Source organism: Sus scrofa, chromosome 8, assembly GCF_054392235.1.
Source record: "Sus scrofa isolate SSC_HxYL_T2T_F1_AM1 chromosome 8, Sscrofa_HxYL_maternal_Yorkshire_Landrace_v2.0, whole genome shotgun sequence".
Classification (NCBI taxonomy): domain Eukaryota; kingdom Metazoa; phylum Chordata; class Mammalia; order Artiodactyla; family Suidae; genus Sus; species Sus scrofa.
Genome location: NC_139390.1, coordinates 46,576,288 through 46,598,116, shown reverse-complemented (window position 1 = coordinate 46,598,116; position 21,829 = coordinate 46,576,288). Strand labels below are relative to the sequence as shown.

The following is a 21,829-nucleotide window of genomic DNA, read 5'->3' as shown; positions in this document are numbered from 1 at the left end:
CAGTGGGGCTTGTGCACAGGAGCTCCATGGGACTGGGGGAAACAGAGACCCCATTCTTAAAAGGTGCACACAGACTTTCATGTGCACTGGGTCTGAGGGCAAAGCAAAGTCTCCACAGGAATCTGGGTCAAACCTGATTGCAGTTCTTGGAGGACATCCTAGGAAAACAGGGGTGAATGTGACTTGCTGTGGCGGGAGGATATTGGAAGCAAGGCTCTAGGGAATTGTACCTTTCTCTGGAGGTGGCCATTGTGGGAAAATCTGGCCCCACCCATCAGCACCAAGAACCCCCAGAGCAAACAACAATCCGGGTGGGATCACAGCCATGCCCATCAGTAAACAGGCACACAGCCACCTCTAATCTCATCCAGAGATAAAGCCCCACCCATCAGAGAGATAAGAATCAGCTCCACCTACCAGTAGGCAGGCATCAGTCCCTCCCATCAGGAAGCCTACAGCAAGCCCCTGTACTGACTTCAGCCACAAGGCGGGCAGGCACCAGAAGTAAAAGAGGCTACAACTTTATTATCTGTAAAATGGTAACCACACCAAAAACCTATAAAACAAAAAGACAGAGAACTATAATTCAGATGAGGGAGAAAGAAAAAAACCCAGAAAAATAGCTATGTGATCAGGAGATTCTCAGCCTCCAGGAAAAAGACTTTAGACTGTTGATGCTTAAGATGATGCAAGGCATTGGAAATAAACTGGAGGCAAAGATGGATAACTTACAGGAAACACTGAGCAAAGAGATACAAGATATAAAACTTAAACAAGAAGAGATTCAAAATACAATAACTAAAATAAAAAAAAATCACTAGAGGCAGCCAACAGCAGAATACAGGAGGCAGAAGAATGAATAAATGAGGTGGAGAACAGATTAATAGAAATTATGGATGCAGAACAGAAAAGAGAAAAAAGATTGAAAAAAAATGAAGAGAGTCTTAGAGAACTCTGGGACAACATTTAATGAACCAATATTGGTATTACAGGGGTGCCACAAGGAGAAGAAAGAGAGAAGGATATTCCAAGAGATAATAGCTGAAAACTTCCCTCACATGTGAAAGGAACCACTAACTCAAATCTAGGAAGCACAATGAGTACCATATAAAATACACCCAAAGAGGAATACACCGAAACACATATTAATCAAACTGACCAAAATTAAAGACAGAGAAAATACTGAAAGCAGCTAGGGAAAAGAAACAAATAACATACAAGGGAACCCTGATAAGGTTATCGGCAGATTTTTCAGCAGAAACTCTGCAGGCCAGAAGGGAGTGGCGTGATATACTTAACAAGATGAAAGGAAAAAACCTCCAACCAAGGTTACTTTACCCAGCAAGGTTCTCATTCAGACTTGAAGGAGAAATCAAAACCTTCACAGATAAGCAAAAGCTAAGAGAATTCAACACCACTAAACCATCTTTACAACAAATACTAAAGGAACTTCTCTAGGCAGGAAAGAAAAGGGAGCAACCAGAAACAAAAATACCACAAATGACAAGGCTCACCAGTAAAGGTATATATACAGTAAAGATACGAAATCATCCATGCACAATTACACCACCAAAATCAGAAATCATGGGAAGAGGTGAGTACAAATGCAGGACACTGGAGATGCACTTGCAATTAAGAGAACAACAACTTAAAACAATCTCATGTATATATATAGACGCTTACAGCAAAATTTCAGAATAACTGCAAACCAAAAATCTACAATTGATACATAAACAAATGAGAAAAATCAACTCAAATACAACACTAAAGATAGTCATCACACCACAAGAGAGAACAAGAGAAGAAGAGGGAAAAAAAGAGCAATGAAAACAAAATCAAAGCAATTAATAAAATGGCAATAAGAGCATACATATCAATAATTACCTTAAATATTAATGGACTAAATGCCCTAATCAAAAGATATAGACTGGCTTAATGGAGACAAAAACAAGATCCATACATATGCTGTCTTTGAGAGACCCACTTCGCCTCTAGAGACACATACAAATTGAAAGTGAGAGGATAGAAGAAAATATTCCATGCAAACGGGAATCAAAAGAAGGCTGGAGTAGCAATACTCATAACAGACAAAATAGACTTTAAAATGACGAATATTTTAAGGGACAATGAAGGGCACTACATAATGATCAAAGGATCAATCCAAGAAGAATATAACAATTTTAAATATCTACACACCCAAAATAGGATCACCACAGTATATAAGGCAACTGCTAACAACCTTAAAAGGACAAATCGACAATAACACAATCATAGTTGGGGATTTGAACATCCCACTTACAGCAATGGACACAGATCATCCAGACAGAAAATAAAGAGGAAACATGAGCCCTGAATGAAGCATTAGACCAGATGAACTTAACAGATATTTATAGGACATTCCATCTGAAAGCCACAGAATACGCATTCTTCAAAGTGCACATGGAACATTCTCTAAGATTGATCACATCCTGGGCCACAAATCAAGCCTCGGTAACTTTAAGAAAATTGAAATCATGGAGTTCCTGTCGTGGCTCAGTGGTTAATGAATCCAACTAGGAACCATGAGGTTGTGGGTTCAATCCCTGGCCTTGCTCAGCAGGTTAAGGATCCAGCATTGCCCTGAGCTGTGGTGTAGGTTGCAGATGCAGCCCAGATCCCACGTTGCTGTGGCTCTGGTGTAGGCTGGCAGCTACAGCTCCAATTCGACCCCTAGCCTGGGAACCTCCACATGCTGCAGGAGCAGCCCAACAAATGACAAAAAGAAAAAAAAGAAAATTGAAATCATACCAAGCATCTTTACTGACCACAATGCTATACAACTGGAAATAAACAAGAAAAAAACTGCAAAAAACACAAACATGTGGAGACTAAACAACCAATGGATCTCTGAAAAAATCAAAGAGGAAATTAAAAAATACCTAGAAGCAAATGACAACAAAGATACAACACTCCAAAACCTATGGGATGCAGCAAAAACCATTCAAAGAGGAAAGTTTACAGCAATACACACCCACCTCAGGAAACAAGGAAAAGCTCAAATAAACAAGCTATCTTTACATCTAAAGCAGCTCGAGAGAGAAGAACAGACAAGAACTAAAGTTAGTAGAAGGAAAGAAATCATAAAGATCAGAGCAGAAATCAATGAAATAGAAACAAAGACAACCATAGAAAAGATAGATGAAAGGAAAAGCTGGTTCTTTGAAAAGATCAACAACATTGATAAACCCTTAGCCAGACTTATCAAGAAAAAAAGAGAGAGGACTCAAATCAATCAAATTAGAAATGAGAAAGGAGAAGTAACAATGGACATCACAGAAATACAAAGGATCATAAGAGATTACTATATGCAACTATACACCAATAAAACAGAAAACCTAGAAGAAACAGACAATTCTTAGAAAGTACAATCTTCCAAGACTAAACCAAGATGAAATAGAAAAGATGAATAGACAAATCACAAGTACTGAAATTGAAACTGTGATTAAAAAACTTTCAACAAACAAAAGTCGAGGACCAGATGGCTTCACAGGTGAATTCTATCAAACATTTAGAGAAGAGCTAACATCTCTCCTTCTGAAACTATTTCAAAGAGTTGCAGAGAAAGGGATACTCCCAAACTCATTCTATGAGGCCACCATCATCCTGATACCAAAACCAGACAAAGACTCCACAAAAAAGAAACCTAGAGGCCAATTTCACTGATGAACATCGATGCAAAAATCCTCAACAAAATACTAGCAAACCAAATCCAACAATACATTAAAAGGACTGTACACCATGATCAAGTGGGATTTATCCCAGGGATGCAAGGGTTCTTCAATATCAGCAAATCCATCAGTGTGATACACCACATTAACAAACTGAAGAATAAAAACCATATGATCCTCTCAATAGATGTGGAAAAAGCCTTTGACAAAATCCAACACCCATTTCTGATAAAAACCCATCAGAAAGTGGGCATAGAGGGAAGCTACCACAACATAATAAAGGCCATATATGACAAACCCACAGCTAACCTCATTCTCAATAGTGAAAAGCTGAAAGAATTCCCACTGAGATCAGGAATAAGACAAGGATGCCCGCTCTAGCCACTACTATTCAACATAGTTTTGGAAGTCCTAGCCACAGCAATTGGAAAAGTAAAAGAAATAAAATGATTTCAAATTGGAAAGGAAGAAGTCAAACTATCACTATTTGCAGATGACATGATACTATACCTAGAGAGTGCTAAAGACTCTACCAGAAAACTGTTAGAGCTCATCCATGAGTTTGGCAAAGTCACAGGATACAAAATTAACACACAGCAATCGACTGCATTTCTATATACTAACAATGAAAGATCAGAAAGAGAAATTAGGGAAGCAATCCCATTTACCATCACATCCAAAAGAGTAAAATACCTAGGAGTAAACCTACCTAAAGAGACAAAAGACCTGTACTCTGAAAACTATAAGACACTAATGAAAGAAATCAAAGATGACACAGATAGATGGAAAGACATACCATGCTCTTGGATTGGAAGAGTCAACATTATCAAAATGACTATACTACCCAAGGAAATCTATAGATTCAGTGTAATCCCTATCAAATTCCCAAGGACATTTTTCACAGAACTCAAACAAACTATTTTAAAGTTTGTTTGGAAGCACAAAAGACCCAGAAGAGCCAAAGACATCCTGAAAAAGAAAAATGGTGATGGAAGAATCAGGCTCCCGGACTTCAGATTATACTACAAAGCAACAATCATCAAAACCATATGGTACTGGCACAAAGACAGACATATAGATCAGTGGAACAGGATAGAAAGCCCAGAATTCAACCCACGCACCTACAGCCAACTAATCTATGACAAAGGAGGCAAGAATATACAATGGAGAAAAGACAGCCTGTTCAATAAGTTGTGCTGGGAAAACTGGACAGCCACATGGAAAAGAATGAGATTAGAACACTCCCTATCACCATACACAAAAATAAACTCAAAATGGATTAAAGACCTAGATATAAGACCAGACACTATCAAACTCTTAGAGGAAAACATAGGCCAAACACTCTCTAACATAAATGACAGCAACATCTTCTCAGATCCACCTCTTAGAGTAATGACAGTAAGAACAAAAATAAATAAATGGGGCCTAATCAAACTTCAAAGTTTCTGCACAGCAAAGGAAACCCTACATAAAATGAAAAAACAACCCACAGAATGGGAGAAAAATCTTTGCAAATGAATAGATTGACAAGGGATTAATCTCCGAAATTTATAAACACCTCCTAACACTCAATACCAAAAAAACAAACAACTCCATCAAAAAATGGGCAGAAGATCTAAACAGACAATTCTCCAAAGAAGACATACAGATGGCCAAAAAACACATGAAAACATGTTCACCATCACTCATTATTAGAGAAATGCACATCAAAACCACTATGAGGTATCCTCTTACACCTGCCAGAATGGCCATCATCAAAAAGTCTACAAACAGTAAGTGTTGGAGAGGGTGTGGAGAAAAAGGAACCCTATCACACTGTTGGTGGGAATATAAATTGGTGCAACCACTGTGGACAACAGTATGGAAATTCCCCAGAAAACTAAACATAGAACTTCCATTTGATCCAGCAATCCCACTCCTGGCATATGTCCAGAGAAAACCATGATTCAAAAAACACCTGTACTCCAGTGTTCATTGCAGGACTATTTGCAATAGCCAAGACATGGAAACAACCTAAATGTCCATCAACAGAGGGGTCAATCATGAAGATGTGGCACATATACACAATGTAATATTACTCAGCCATTAAAATGAACAAAATACCATCATTTTTAGCAACATGGATGGACCTAGAAATTATCGTGCTAAGTGAAGTCAGTCAGACAATGAGACACCAACATCAAATCCTATCACTGACATGTGGAGTCTGAAAAAGCAGAACAGATACTGACTCACAGACTTCGAAAAAATTTTGGTTTCCAAAGAAACAGTTTGTGGGGTGGGAGGATGCACTGGGGTTGTGGAATGGAAATCCTATAAAACTGGATTGTGATGATCACTGTACAACTATAAATGTAATAAATTCATTGAGTAATAAAAAAATAATAAAGTAAAAAATAATAAGGTAAAATAAAATAAAATAAATTATCTGAGTTCTACTTTAAGCACCAAAAAGAGATCAAAGAAAATCCAAACTGAGTAAAAAGAAAGAAATAATAAAGAGCTAAATTCAGGGAAATAAGAAAATAACCAAATAGAGAAAAATGAACAAATTCAAAGCTATTGTTTTGAAAATGCCAAGAAAATGGATGTCTTTAGCTAGTGTTCAAAAAAAATTCATATTTTAACAATATCAGGAATATGTAGGAATGAACACATCACTACAGTTAGACATTAAAAGGGAAAGCCAATTGTATGAACATTTTTGTGCTATTAATTTTCCCAACTCATCTAATATTTAGAAATCAATTGGTAAAATTCACCAAAATCAAGGGAAAAATGTAAATATTTAAATATATGCAGAGAAGGCATTTGACAAAATTCAACAGTCAGTCATGACAAAAACCTTCTGCCAGCTAGAAAGAGAAGGGAACCTCTTCAATCTGGTTAAGAGATCTAGAAATGTCTAGAGCTGCTGTTATATGCAATAGTGAGTGTTTTGATTATTTGTACCCTAAATCAGGAATAAGTATCACGCAATTCTATTCAACATAGTTCTAGAGGTCCCGGCCACCACAATAAGTCAAAATAACTAAGTGTTAAGGAGTAAGTGAAACAGGTGTTAGGAATGCGAAATAGCACGATTATTCTAAACAACACTCTGGTGGTATTGTATAAAAGGAAACATGCTTTTACCATAAAATGCAGAAATCTGGGAGTTCCCATCGTGGTGCAGTGAAAACGAATCAGACTAGGAACCATGAGGTTGCAGGTTTGATCCCTGGCCTTGCTGAGTGGTTAAGGATCTAGCATTGCCATGAGCTGTGGTGCAGGTCGCAGACTCGGCTCGGATCTGGCATTGCTGTGGCTGTGGCATAGGCCAGCGACTACAGCTCTGATTAGACCCCTAGCCTGGGAACCTCCATATGCCACAGGTGCAGCCCTAAAAAGACAAAAAATTAAAAATAAATAAATAAAATAAAATGCAGACATCTTAGTCCTAGGTGTCTACCAAAGAGTAATGTCCATCCAGTGCCTTATACACAATCACACACTGCAACATTTATAATACCCCAAAATGGAAACAACCCAAATCTCCAACAACTGTTTAATGGGAAAACACACTGGTATAGCCATGCTATGAAAGACTACTGGATAATAAAATAGAACCAATATTAATGCAAGCAACGACTTGTAAAAAACTCAAACACACAGCATGCAGAAGTTCCTGGGCTGGGGATAAAATCCATACCACAGCAGTGACAATGCTAGGTCCTTAACCCCTAGGCCACAAGGGAACTCCTCCTCTAGTTTTCTTTTAATGAGTGTGGATAGAGATGAACATCCCAACATGTTGCCTGATCTCCCTTTAAGTTTATGATCACTGACCTCAAGAAGTCCACAATCCTACCATTTACCACTTTCTTTATATCTCCCCAAACACACAACACTCTGCCCCACCATGCTTGCAACTCATGACCTTGCTTCCCATTTCATTAAGCAAGCAAAATAAACTAGTAGCCTCCACCACCACTTCTATCCACATATTTCTGTATATGCCCAGAAACTACAGACCAGGGGTCAATAAATCAGGGGTCAAGGGCACAGGGCAAACATGACCCACCACCTATTTTTATAAATCAGGTTTTATCAGAACTCACCCACACCCATTCAGTTATGTATTGCCTACAGCTGCTTCATTGCTACAATAGCAGAGTTAGGGGTTTCAATAGAATCCTAAGATATTTACTATCCAGTCTGTTACAGGAGTTTGGTGGACCCTGGGACAAATTCACTTTGTTCTAGCAAAGGCCAGTCTCTCCATTTCACAGCTCTTTTCCCACCTTCCCAAACCTATTTGACACACAGCTTTTTTCACCTCTATTAATGGCAATTTCATCTTTCCAGTTTCTCAGCCAAAAACACCTTGAAGTAGGCTCCACTCTACTTTCTTAAATGCCCCCATGCAACACATCCACGAATCTTTTTATCTCTACCACATCCAGCATCAAACTTTTTTATATTTATTTATTTTCTATTAAAGTATAGTTGATTTACAATGTTGTGCCAATTTCTGCTGTACAGCAAAGTGATCCAGCCATATATATATACACACACACATTATCTTCCATCATGGTTTATCTCAGGGATTGGATAGAGCTCCCTGTGCTTTACGGTAGGACCTCATTGCTCATCCATTCTAAATGTAATAGTTTGCAGCTGCCAACCACAAATTCCTCATTTATCCCACTCCCTCCCCCTTGGCAACCAAAAATCTGTTCTCCATGTCTGGGAGTCTGTTTCAAGCACCTCCACCACTACATCCTGCCCCACACAGGATTATTTCAGGCCTCCACACTGCGTTCCCTGCTTCAACCTATTCAGTCTATTCTAAACATAGTAAAGATAAGCAGTTAAAATTTATTATTTTTCATTTCTTAAAGTTTTACTGAAGTAGAGTCAACTTACACTGTTGTGATCATTTCTGTGGTGCAACAAAGTGATTCATGGAATTCCCATAGTGGCGTGGGGGAAACGAATCTGACTAGGTTGCGGGTTTGATCCCTGGCCTCATTCAGTGGGTTAAGAATTTGGCGTTGCCAGTTGGCTGTGGTGTAGGTCGCAGACGTGGCTCAGATCCTGTGTTGCTGTGGCTGTGGTATCGGCTGACAGTTGCAGCTCCAATTCGACCCCTAGCCTAGGAACTTCCACATACCTGGGTTGTGGCCCTAAAAAGCAAAAAAAAATAAAAAAAATAATTGCTACCTAGCCCACCCCTCACCACTGTTATTTTTCTGACATCATCTATTAATGCACCTTTCTCTCACTGGCCTCCTTGGTGTTCCCCAAATACTTCAGGAATGTGTCTGCCTCAGCAGAGGTGGCCCTGATGATCACCATCCAGCCCCCCTTTTCTGGTACCCATGGCAATCCCTTTCTTCCCCTCTTTCAGGTCTGTCTCCAACATCCCTTTCTCACTAAGGCAATTCCTGACAAGCAGGCTGCTGCCCTTATTTGGTGTCTCTTTCTTCCCCAAACAGTATAAACTCACTGAGGCTGAGTTAATGCTTTTAAAAAAAAAAACCTATTTCATTAACTATTTATTAGCTATTTACTTTTCAACTCTATCCCCACCTTTAGGCATGGTACCTCAGGCACGGTCAGCACACAGTAGATATTTGTTGAGTGAGTCAGATGTGCCAAAGAGCTCTGTACACTGTAAAGGAATCTGTAAATTAGGTATATTAATTTAACTCCTGAATGGGCTCTTCACTCAATTCTCAATCCTCCAAAAAACCCCTCAAGTACTTTTCCATTCCCATTGACAAGTCAACAGAGTAAGGTTGCAAAGGCTGGATCACCGTCATCACCACTGTCACTTTAGGGAGACACAGAGCTGGAATTCAAACCCGGCTTAACCCTAGAGACTGACTCTTAACCATTAACTTGCTTATAGTAGGTGGCCTGGATACTAAGTGACAGCTCAGGGATTTCATCTCAGAAGTCCTGCAACAGACGGGGATTGACAGAGAAAATTCTTTAAGAATATGTCAGGGGTTGGGATGTTATCAAAGCACTCTTGGAAGGCTGACACTTCAGCTTCTATCCCTGCAGGAGAGTAAGATACTTCTAATAAACAACAACAACAATAAATGAGCAATTTGAGGGAAATACATGATATTTTTGACAAGTGTTAGAATTTAAATCTAGTTTGGGGGGTGTTTTATTCCCACTACAATAGACTACATAGTTAATTCTCATTCCTTAAAGGATTAATCTACCAATTATCATTGCTTTCATTACAGATATACAACCTTCAGGATGAAATTTCCCACATTTTTTGCTTATTAAGGTATAGATTTGGTCTTTGTGATTTTATTGGAGAAAACCACCAAATTTCTTATTCAGATAAAAATTGTCATTTTCATTGGCTCTTTCTTGGGTTTCTAGTCTTTAAAATCTGTATCTCATTGAACTCCTCCTAAGTCAAGAGGGAGATTTGCCTTTTTCTTTCTTTCTTTTTTTTTTTCCCACCAAACCTGCAGCATATGGAAGTTTCAGGGCCAGGAGTAGAATCAGAGTTGCAGCTGAGACCTACACCACAGCCACAGCAACATTGGATCCAGTTTTATCTATGACCTATGCCACAGATTGCAGCGATGCCATATCCTTAGCTCAGTGAATGAGGCCATAGATGAAACCTGCTTCCTCACAGAGACAACATCTGGTCCTTAACTAGCTGAGCCACAACAGGAACTCCCTGCACAGGGCCTTTTTGATGATAGAAAAACAATAAAATGCTACAACTAACCAGTCACCAAGAGGTCAGATATTTCACAGCCTTACCTATACAAGTTCCAGGTGATAGAAAACACACACACACACACACACACACACACACACACACACACACACACACACACACACACACACACGTTCCCGTCATGGCTCAGCGGTTAATGAACTCTACTAGTATCCATGAGGCTGCTGGTTTGATCCCTGGCCTCTCTCAGTAGGTTAAGTATCCGGCATTGCCATGAGCTGTGGTGTAGGTCGCAGAAGCGGCTCAGATCCTGCATTGCTATGGCTGTAGTGTAGGCTGGCAGCTACAGCTTGGATTCGACCCATAGCCTGGGAAGCCCTATATGTCATAGGTGTGGCCCTAAAAAGCAAGATAAATAAATAAACAAACAACACTCTAAACAACCAGAATTTGTTGTTATAATGTCCTTATTTTGAAGTTTATTCACTTTACCAATAAGAAAGGCTCTCAATTATTTCCCCAATCAAAGACTATTTAACCTCTATACAGACACAATTTTCAAATCAAGCTAGTGGTGTTTTTATGTCACAGAGCATTAAAAAATAACAAACTGAAGAGCATGGATAACCAGCCTTTACTCTTTCTAGCCTCTCCTAATGGCATAGCACACAGTAACTGGTGTTTAGGAAAACAATGCTAGGTCATTTTTCAAGAGATAAACTCTATTAAAGATTCCTTGATGAAGAGTAGGAGACAGTATGTGATATTAATTAGAAAGATTTCTATCAAAATAGTCATTTGTCTTTAAGCTTGGCACTTCTGAGGATTTTAGACTTTGGTTATCTGTGAAAATTGTTTATTAATAATTATTTCATGAGAGTCAAAGTAAGATGGATTAACTGTTTAAAATACCCCAAGGAGGAAGTTCCTGTTGTGGCTCAGCAGTAACGAATCCAACTAATATTCATGAGGTTGCGGGTTCAACTGATGGCCTCACTCAGTGGGTTAAGGATCTGGTGTTGCCCTGAGCTGTGGTGTACTTCACAGTTGCAGCTTGGATCCTGCGTTGCTGTGGCTATGGTGTAGCCTGGCAGCAATAGCTCTGATCTGACACCTAGCCTGGAAACTTCTGCATGCCACAGGTGCAGCTGTAAAAAGTAAAAAATAAAAGAATAAAATACCTGAAGCACACACAAAAAAACTTAGTTTCATTTTAGCATGCATAAACAGAAAATCCAATTCAATGGAAAGGACTCAAGGAAGTCAGAAGAAGGAGAAGGAGAAAGAGAAGAGGAAGAAGGAGAAGGAGCAGAAGAAGAAGAGGAAGAAGAAGGAGAAGGAGGAAAAGGAGGAGGAGGAGGAGAAGCAGCAGCAGAAGCTTGCCATCAATTCTAAAGCTCATTGTCGTGAGACAATTTAGTATAATTTCAAAATTATATAGCCATTTATATAAAGATACAGCACCCTCCTGACCAAGAGAGAGACTGGACCACTTTACCCAGGGGCACTCTGGCAGCGCTGGCATCCGGATTGATCCAGAAAGAAAGCCAGGACAGGACCACGATCAGCAGGGTCGGTGCATAGACGCCCATCATGTAGAAGCCCACCTGCCTCCTCAGGGTGAAGATGACCTCCACACACGTGTAGTACCCTTCCAGAGATAGACAGGAGAGAGTGAGGCTCATACCACATGCTAACTGCAAAATCAGATTCTGCTGGTCTATTTACAAATTGCTTCTGTTTGAGGCATTTTCACAAAGCAAACTCCACAAAAAAAAAAAAATGTTTTTTTCTGTAAATATATATAATTTCTGTGATCAAAGAGAATGGCTTTATGGAACCTGTTTCACCTGGCCCTTCACAACTTTACTATGACATTGAGAAACAGATGCTACATGCTGACACACAATGCCTGGACTCGGCTTTTTAAGCCTTTGTTCAGAGATTTTTGCAATGACTGAAACTTTTCCTTAACCATGGATATTCTTAGAGCAAAGAGTCTAAAGGGGGCACTGAGAGCAACAAATCAAAGCAGAGTGAGTCTAGGAAGAAACACTGCTGGATCACCCGCTCTCAGCCACATGGACCACTTCTCAGGAATGGGTGGCCATCTACAGTGGCATATATATGCATGAAAACAGTATTGGGCAAAAACATTAGCTAGGATACTAAATGAGTGTTCCCAGGTTATGCAGATAAAATGTTCTGAAGGGCAAACATTTGCTACCCCTCCCAAGTTTTCCCTTGCTGCAGGATGTCGAATGTTCTCTAACCGAGGGAAAGGACTTCATTTTCAAGCTGAGATGAAAGCGGATACGGCCTTACAAGCTCATTCTAGAGCTCCCATGATATCAACCAGCCCCAAGTTAATCGCAAATTAGGAGCAGCCTCAGAATACCCTTCACTAATGGGAGAAAGAAAATAAGTCACATAAATGTTCTCCCAGCACTGAAATGGAACAGACATTTCCAGATGTTTGAGATTTTTTTTAAATGCTTAATTTAGACAAAAATGTCATTTCCCATTCAACAAAAGGAAAGTTATGCAAGAATACCAAAAAGTTGAAATGTCTTCAATTGTGTTCAGCTGAAACTGTACATAATTATTTTAAAATATCAAAACAAATAGATGAATTAACAGTGAATAAATAAATTATAGGGAAAAGGACAATACTACTTTTTACTATTTTTAGTTTAAAAGTAGTATTTATCTATTTTTCTAGTTGGAGAAAAAAGGTATATACTACTGATGTTAAAATAATCTCTGTATTTATTCATTAATAGTATTTAGAGCAGTAATTACACAATGAGGTCTTAATAAACATTTTTTAAATGAAAGAATCGCTATTCCTATCCTTCTATCAAATAGCTTAAATTAGAAATCTATCTTTTTTTCCAATGTGAATTATAACCATCTATCTCAGAGAGAACAGAAAGATATTAGGGCTAATATGTAACAAATATAAATAGTTGATTTGATATTATATCAAAAAATGCAGTGTTTGTCTTTCTTTTTACATTTTAATTTTGTTAAAACTAGACAATTCTTTTTTTTTTTTTTTTTTTTTCCCCCTTGGCTTTTTAGGACCACACCCGAGGCATATGGAGGCATATGGCATATGGGAGTTCCCAGGCTAGGGGTCGAATCAGAGCTACAGCTGCCAGCCTACACCACAGCAACACTAACACCTAACAAGGCCAGGGATCGAAACCGCATCTTCATGGATACTAGCTGGATTTGGTTCTGCTGTGCCACAAAAGAAACTGCCAACAATTTATTTAAATTGTGCACAAGATCTAAAGACAGGAAAGGCAAGAGGATGAAAGACCGCTCTCCCTTTTCAGTGTCCATCCCTCCTTTCAACTTCCTGCCTGGACAAACAAGAGACAGAATTCTAACAATCAAGTGCAAAATTTCCAAAATATAATCTTTCATAAGCCCATTCGCTGCAATAAAGTAGGCTCGCAGTATGTCCTACAAGTGGTTCAGAAGTACCTTGCTTTATAAGAGCATTATTTACTCAAGTGAATTTTATTTTATTTTATTTTATCTTTGCTATTTCTTGGGCCGCTCCCGCGGCATATGGAGGTTCCCAGGCTAAGGGTTGAATCGGAGCTGCAGCCACTTGCCTACGCCAGGGCCACAGCAACGCGGGATCCGAGCCGCATCTGCAACCTACACCACAGCTCACGGCAATGCTGGATCATTAACCCACTGAGCAAGGGCAGGGACCGAACCCTCAACCACATTGTTCCTAGGTGGATTCGTTAACCACTGCGCCATGACGGGAACTCCCCTACTCAAATGAATTTTATATTCACCAAATGCCTAGGAAATGGAGAAGGACACATGTGCTTATTATGTATCTTTGGGACCCTACCTTGTCACAAGTATTGTAACAATGTTCTATAAAGTGGCTCATCCTGCACATGTAAATGATAGTCTAAGTAACCTGAGTCCTTCATCCAAAGGCACCACTGGGGAGCATCTCCATATTTGGATGCATTCAACAGTAAAATACAAGCTTGGATATTACTGTGATTTGCTCCATAAACTTTTTTTTTCTCGTAGTCTATTTTATTTAATGATTTTTTATTTTTTTCCACTATAGCTGGTTTACAGTGTTCTGTCAATTTTCTACTGTACAGCAAGGTGACCCAGTTACACATACACATATATATATTCCTTTTTCTCACATTATCATTTCTTTTATGAGAAATATTTCTTGATCTTTTTTAATCTTTTCCAGGTACATTTATGAGAGGCAGGTGGGCAGCTAACTGATACAAATGTTCACTGGCAAATTCAATTTACTTTCTATTTCCTGTGAGGTTTGATTATATTATTATTCTCTCAGGTTTCCAATTTAAGTATTTTTCTATACTTCAGTACCCATATATATCTCCACTTGTGTAATGTCTACATTTATTTTTTTTAAAAATATTTTTAATAAAGTTAAAGCAAAATCATTATTTCAGATAATTGTGTACCAATTAAAGAAAATATTGGCCATCATTTTAAAGGTATTGCTCTCTGTATCTTTTCCGCTATTCTACATTGTTAAACATTACATATAGATTGAATGTTCTATTTTTCTGAACATATTTCTAGGTATACTCCAAACATTAATTGACTTATATCCATATAATGATTCTGATAAAGCATATTTACTGAAATATAATGCCAATTATTATGATATTAGCTACGAGGGGTTTTTTTGGTTATATTGTTGTAGCTAATGAGGTATTAGTGACTTATTTCCAATAACCAAAAAAAATACTACAAGAAAATTCTATGAAAGATTTGCTTATCACAAATCTTTTTTTTTGTTTTGTTTTGTCTTTTTTTTTAGGGGTGCACCCACAGCATATGGAGGTTCCCAGGCTAGGGGTCAAATTGGAGCTGTAGCTGCCAGCCTACAATAAGCCATAGCAATGCCAGATCCAAACCATCTCTGCGACCTGCACCACAGCTCACAGGAATGCCGGATCCTTAACCCACTTAGTGAGGCCAGAGATTGAACCTGTGTCCTTATGGATGCTAGTCCAATTCATTCCCACTGAGCCATGATGAGAACTCCAGACTTATCATAAATCTTGAATAATTCCCCAAATACTCTCTACCTCAGCAAACCTTATTTCCTCCTCAGAACTTAAAGGAATCATATTTATTTTATTTGCTTTCCATGTAAGAGTATGGATCTATAAAAGAGCAAGGATCTGCCCTTTGTTCATTGAAGAGTCCCCAAGTAGGGCATAAAGATGAAAAAATGAATACCCCCAGGATTTTCAATGCTGTTACATAACCTTATACTACATCAAATTAGAAATAAAATTACTAGTTTTGTGTTTATCTCTAGATGTAGTTTAAAACTTCAATAAAGGTTATTTCAAGTTTCTCAAAACAATTTGGAGACTATTCATTTTGAAATGTTAGGCAGGCATATCACCTGGATGTAACTATTTTCCAAGTACAATAGCACTCACTAAATTCATAGGATTTTGTGAAGATTAAATTATAGAATTCCTGCAAAACATGTAAAATAATGCCTGACAGGTAGCAAGAACTCAAAAAGCCACCTACTAAATATCTTTCTTTTTTTTTTTTTTTTTTTTTGGTCTTTTTTTTTTTGCTATTTCTTTGGGCCGCCCCCGCGGCATGTGGAGGTTCCCAGGCTAGGGGTCAAATCGGAGCTGTAGCCGCCAGCCTACGCCAGAGCCACAGCAACGCTGGATCCGAGCCGCGTCTGCAACCTACACCACAGCTCATGGCAACGCCGGATCCTTAACCCACTGAGCAAGGGCAGGCACCGAACCCACAACCTCATGGTTCCTAGTCGGATTCGTTAACCACTGCGCCACGACGGGAACTCCCTAAATATCTTTCTATATACCAATTCCCCCCCCAAAAAACTTCCCTTGGTGTTCAAGCATTTGTTTTTTGTTTGTTTTTTATTAATAGGTGAATTATAAAAATCCCTAAAAATTGTGGTCAGTCTCCTTAATTTGACTGAAGAGTATAGAGAGAGGAAGCAATACTGGACCTGGGTCCTGGCAGACACGGATGTGCCTGTGACACTCAGTAAGTCATTCACCTTGCAACTCAGTGATTTTATTTGTTCAACAAAGGAGCCAGCTCAGAATTATCAAAAAGATCACATCCATATCTGACCATCAAGAGATCTATGATTTCTTCATTGAGAACTTTGATGATCAAATTTTTAAGAGCTCTCAGTTTTTCTATGTAAAAACTTGATAATTCTTTTAGCAGTGTTATTTGTTTACTTTCTCTCCTGTCCTAAAATACTATAAGCTCTACAAGAGCAGGGACTCTATAAATATTATATAATGTTAATTTATTTGAAGTTCAATAACAAATAGTTAAACTAATTTCATCCCCAAGTTGGCCTGAGTTACATTTATTACAACAATTTAAATATACAACTATACACTCTACCTTTAATTCTAAGGTCAGCAGAATGTTTTAAATCATATTTTGTACTTTATGATGTCACAATGGCAGCATTTTAGCTCAAACACCAGATCTTTCTAAATTTTCCACAATTACACCATGTATGTTTATTTTTATAAAGTCAACATAAATGTTTCAATAAGCTTAAATATCAATTATATCTATTCCTGAATATCCTTGTCATGATTTACTTACTGATACAGAATTAGAACTGTGTGGTAACTTACAAGTAAGACTGATAATTAGCATGAATGTAATGATAAAAATTAAGTAATTGTTTTATATATTGCTAGGGCAAATAGAATTATATTTAATATCTAAAGCCTCTAACCTGTAATTACCACAGGAGACTCAAAAGTTGAAAACTAATCATATTATGGAAGTACTGATTAGTGAGTACTGTATTTTTATGTCTTCAAAGCTCGACATCATTTAATGAGTGAGGTTACTTTGTTGAGCTTTCATAATTGGCTTTTCCATAACCTAGGCCAAGAAGATTACACCATGAATATTTGCTAATGGCCAATTATTTCACATGTTTATTATTTCCTGCACAACCTAAAGATTAGTTTTTAAATATTAAGAACACAGATCAACTAATATCAAAAAATTGCCCAAAAGACAACAGACGAATATGTAAGGCTTACACTGTTTATGTCCATACTGTTTCATCCTAACATAAGTATTGCCAGAGCAGAATTTCTTTGAAACATCTAAGAAAACTACTGCCTGGAGAGTTCATATTACTAAAATAAAAAATTGAAAGCCTCTTATTATCCAGGATTGCCTAAAGAAAAGCAAAACTACATAATAACATAAAATTTTTTAAAACTTAGTGAATGTAATTTTATAACAGATTTAAGAATATGAATATATACTATTGACTAGTTTACTTTTTGACTAATTTTCTCTCTTCTGTCTTTAGTACATCTTAATATTGGAACAAATCTTTGAAGCACGACTTAGTTTTATTTAATTTAAAGAATATTACTTACCAGTGCCTTTATAATATTTTGTGCAGTTACCATATTCAATATCCTCCTTTTTAATATCAAATTGAGGCAAGGCAATTTTTTCTAACTGAACAGGATCCCCTGACTGCCAGATAAATCGTAAGTCATCAGTTGTATAACCAACTATAAACAAAAATAAATAAATAAAATATTAGTTTGAAATATAATTATTAACATTTCTTTAATATTTTAACATACAAATAACAAACATAGAAAAGGTAAAACAACAGGCCTTTCCTCTACGAAACTTTTGTTAGAGATGTAAAGAGATAAAATCTAAGGTGATTAATGAAAATATTAGCACAAAAGTTACAGATAATTGGCTTAAAGAAGTTGAACTAATCAGCATCTTACAAAAATCCTAGTTAAAATAATAGTTAAAATCCTAGGGTGTCATAAAAAGTGATACATTTTTCTGTGTCAGAATTCTGAACTGTCATCACTGAAAAAGTAATAAATAATTGATACTAGCCTTTTTTTTCTTTCTTTCTTTCATTTTTTTTTTTTTTTTATGGCCACACCTGAGCCATATGGAAGTACCCAGGCTAGGGGTCAAATCAGAGCTGCAGTGGCTGGCCTATGCCACAGCCACATCAATGCCAGATCCAAGCTGCATCTGTAACCTATGCCACAGCTCACAACAAAGCCAGATCCTTAACCCACTGAGTTAAGGATCGAACCCAATCCTTACAGAGACTTTGTCGGGTTCCTGATCCAATGAGCCACAATGGAAACTCCCAGATACTAGGGTTTTTTAACATATACATTTACAACCATGCAATATGCTACCTGGTCATTTTTAAAGAAACTTAAGGATCAAAACACTTTTTTTTTTTTTTTTTGGAACAATCAACTACCAACTTCCATAAAAGAGTTGCATTGCCACAGAAGAGCAATAAAACAGCTACTCAAATGGACATCATTCCATCACTATAGCTTCCTAAAGTACACACTGCAGGCTTAGGTCATTTGGCTACAACTCAAGGACCCCACGGGTTTACAGCATAGTGTATACTATCTTTCAACTCTAACATGTCTACATTTTTTTAAAGCAATACTTTAGTGTGTCTAGTAATAGAACTGAATATATATACACAGTTGGAATTATTTGTAAAATATGTACTGACATGTAGATACACATATATGCACATATACACAAACGTGTACACATATACACTTACATCTGCAAAATCTCACGTTACAGTAAAAAGCAATAAATATTGTTCAAATTTGGATCCAGCTTCAGTAAAATTAAAAAAAAAATAACCACCACTAAGTAAAGCAAATCATCTAGTAGGCACATACAAGATGTTTTACAAAGTTATTCCTGGTATAAATAGGCCATGGAATAGAGAATTCAGGCTGAAGATTCCTTACAGCAGTATTAATTTTTCAAGTTTTATTTCCCACTTCAATTTTCATATGATAAACTTCATAGCAAATTAATATATTTTAGAGATAATAGTTTCAATGAATACACCTAGTATATCTTTTAGAAAATGAAAAACACATAATCATAGAAACTCAGAAGATCCAAAATCCAATTTTGTAAAAAAAAATTAAAGATCCGTAGAAAATAAATGCTTGATAGTATTTAGAATATTTTTCAATATTTTCCAAATTTCATGCTCTGAAAATGTGGTTTTAACAATAGAAAAGTTATTAGGACATAATTTTTCTCTTTTACTTTGCCTATATTACTAATTCAAGTTAGATTTGTAATTCATAAGAAGTGTACACCTACACCCACAACAATTAAACTGAAATAAAAAGCTAGTACCAAAAGGATTTGTCTACCTTAGCACAAATTAATATAGTAAAAGAAAATCTATAATTTCCCTAAATAAATTATTCTAATGCCTATTTGTAATCAAAAGCATTCATTTTACTGCTATTGTCTTAAGATATTAGCAGCTTGTATTGCCTAGAAATTTTAAGCATTTTTATTCCCATAGTCACTTGGGATCTTATCTACATACAGCTCTCAAGTTGCATCTTGCAACGTTGTGTATCCATGGGAAACAAGGTCAAATCCAAAGGGCATGAAAGAGTAATAGATAACCTGCAAGTAAAAACAGAGTCTTAGAAGTCACTTAATACACGTCTCTGTGATATGCTGATTTTTAAAGGAAAGTATGTTTCTACAGAGATTAAAGATAAAAGAGTACCTCATGCTGACAAGGACATCTCCGTCCCGAAAAATAAAGAGGAGGATGTTCTCCTGGGTTACATCATGGAAATTGGCACTTTTTTCATTTGCAAAAAATAAGTCAGGTTTCCACAGACACTTGTACATTGTGGGATCCACCGTCAGTGCATCTGAGCCCCGAAAATCACTAGGGAGCTTCAGCCTGGGATCATTCCATTTTTGTCTCAGGAAGATGTTAACTCGATAATCCTGGAAAAAACGATGTGTGCATGTGTGTGTTTATTGCTATTTTTAAGAAGGTATTCATCACCAGACTTAAAGGATTCAATGCTTGGCAAAACAGATATGATTGCTCTTCTTTTCCTAAAAAAAATTTATTGGAGCATAGTTGCCTTACAATGTTGTATTAGTTTCAAGTGTACAGCAGAATGAATCAGTTATTTTATATATGTGTGTGTGTGTGTGTGTGTGTGTGTGTGTGTGTGTGTATATATATAATCTCAGTTGTGTATATATATATCCATTCTTTTTTTCCATATAGGTTATTACGAACTATTGAGTAAATTTTCCTGTGCTACTATTGCATTTGGATTAGATAAGCAATGAGATCTGCTGTATAGCTCAGGGAACTATATCTAGTCATTTGTGAAGAACATGATGGAGGATAATGTAAGAAAAAGAACGTATATATATATATATGTGTGTGTGTTAGTGTGTGACTGGATCACTTTGCTGCACAGCAGAAATTGACAGAACATTGTAAATCAACTATAATAGAAAAAATTAAAATCTTAGCAAAAATATTTTTCCTGTGCTATAAAGTAGGTTCTTGTTAATCATCTATTTTATACAGTCGTGCATATATGTTATTCCTACCCCCCCCCCAATTCCTCCTCCACTCCACCACAATTTCCCCCATGGTAACCATAAAATTGGTTTTGAAATATGTGAGTTTGTTTCTATCTAATTTATAAGTTCTTTTGTATCATTTTTATTAGATTCTACATGTAACTGATATCATATGATATTTGTTTTTGTCTGATCAACTTCACTTAGTATGATGATCTCTAGGTCTATTCATGTTGCTGAAATGGCATTCTTTCATTCTTTTTTATGGCTAATAGTTAAAACAGCTTGATCACAAAGTATAAGACCCTTATGTCTGTCTAATTACCCTCTACAGTCATTCCTTTAGCAGCTGGGAGTTCAAACATCATAACAGAATTTTACCACTAACTGCTTTACACATTAATATGGTAAATTATACCAGTGGGTTAGCTGATATTGTCATCAAAATACACGAACTGCTAAGTATTATCACTATTATTCCCCAAAAAGTGGAATAAATTTTGGTTAAAAATAAATAAGAAGCCAGGAAAAATTATCTCATTTGTCTTTTACTAAATGGCAAACTACAAAATAATTTGTATAAAACTATGTATACAAAACACATATAGGAGTTCCCATCGTGGCGTGCAGTGGTTAACGAATCCAACTAGGAACAATGTGGTTGCAGGTTTGATTTCTGGCCTTGCTCAGTGGGTTAAGGATCCAGCATTGCCATGAGCTGTGGTGTAGGTTACAGATGCAGCTTGGATCCCCAAGTTGCTGTGGCTCTGGCGTAGGCCGGTGGCTACAGCTCCAATTAGACACCTAGCTTAGGAACCTCCATATGTCGCAAGAAGCGGCCCTAGAAAAGGCAAAAAAAAAACAAAAAAACAAACAAAAAGACACACACATATATATATACTTGAGAAAATGAAAATTATCCTTGACTACTCATATA

At 37.1% G+C, this 21,829-nt stretch overlaps 1 protein-coding gene across 7 annotated transcripts in view; it reads right to left on the bottom strand.

The window, feature by feature from the left end:
• The window catches only part of GLRB (glycine receptor beta), a 121,491-nt gene that overhangs the window by 14,855 nt on the left and 84,807 nt on the right, over positions 1 to 21,829 (bottom strand). For all 7 annotated transcript variants that reach the window (XM_021100487.2, XM_021100486.2, XM_021100488.2 and 4 more), the window contains 4 exon segments: positions 20,063 to 20,292; positions 19,874 to 19,956; positions 17,877 to 18,017; positions 11,909 to 12,061 (listed from right to left, as the gene is read on the bottom strand). In XM_021100487.2, coding sequence (XP_020956146.1) covers positions 11,909 to 12,061; positions 17,877 to 18,017; positions 19,874 to 19,956; positions 20,063 to 20,292 — 607 coding nt within the window.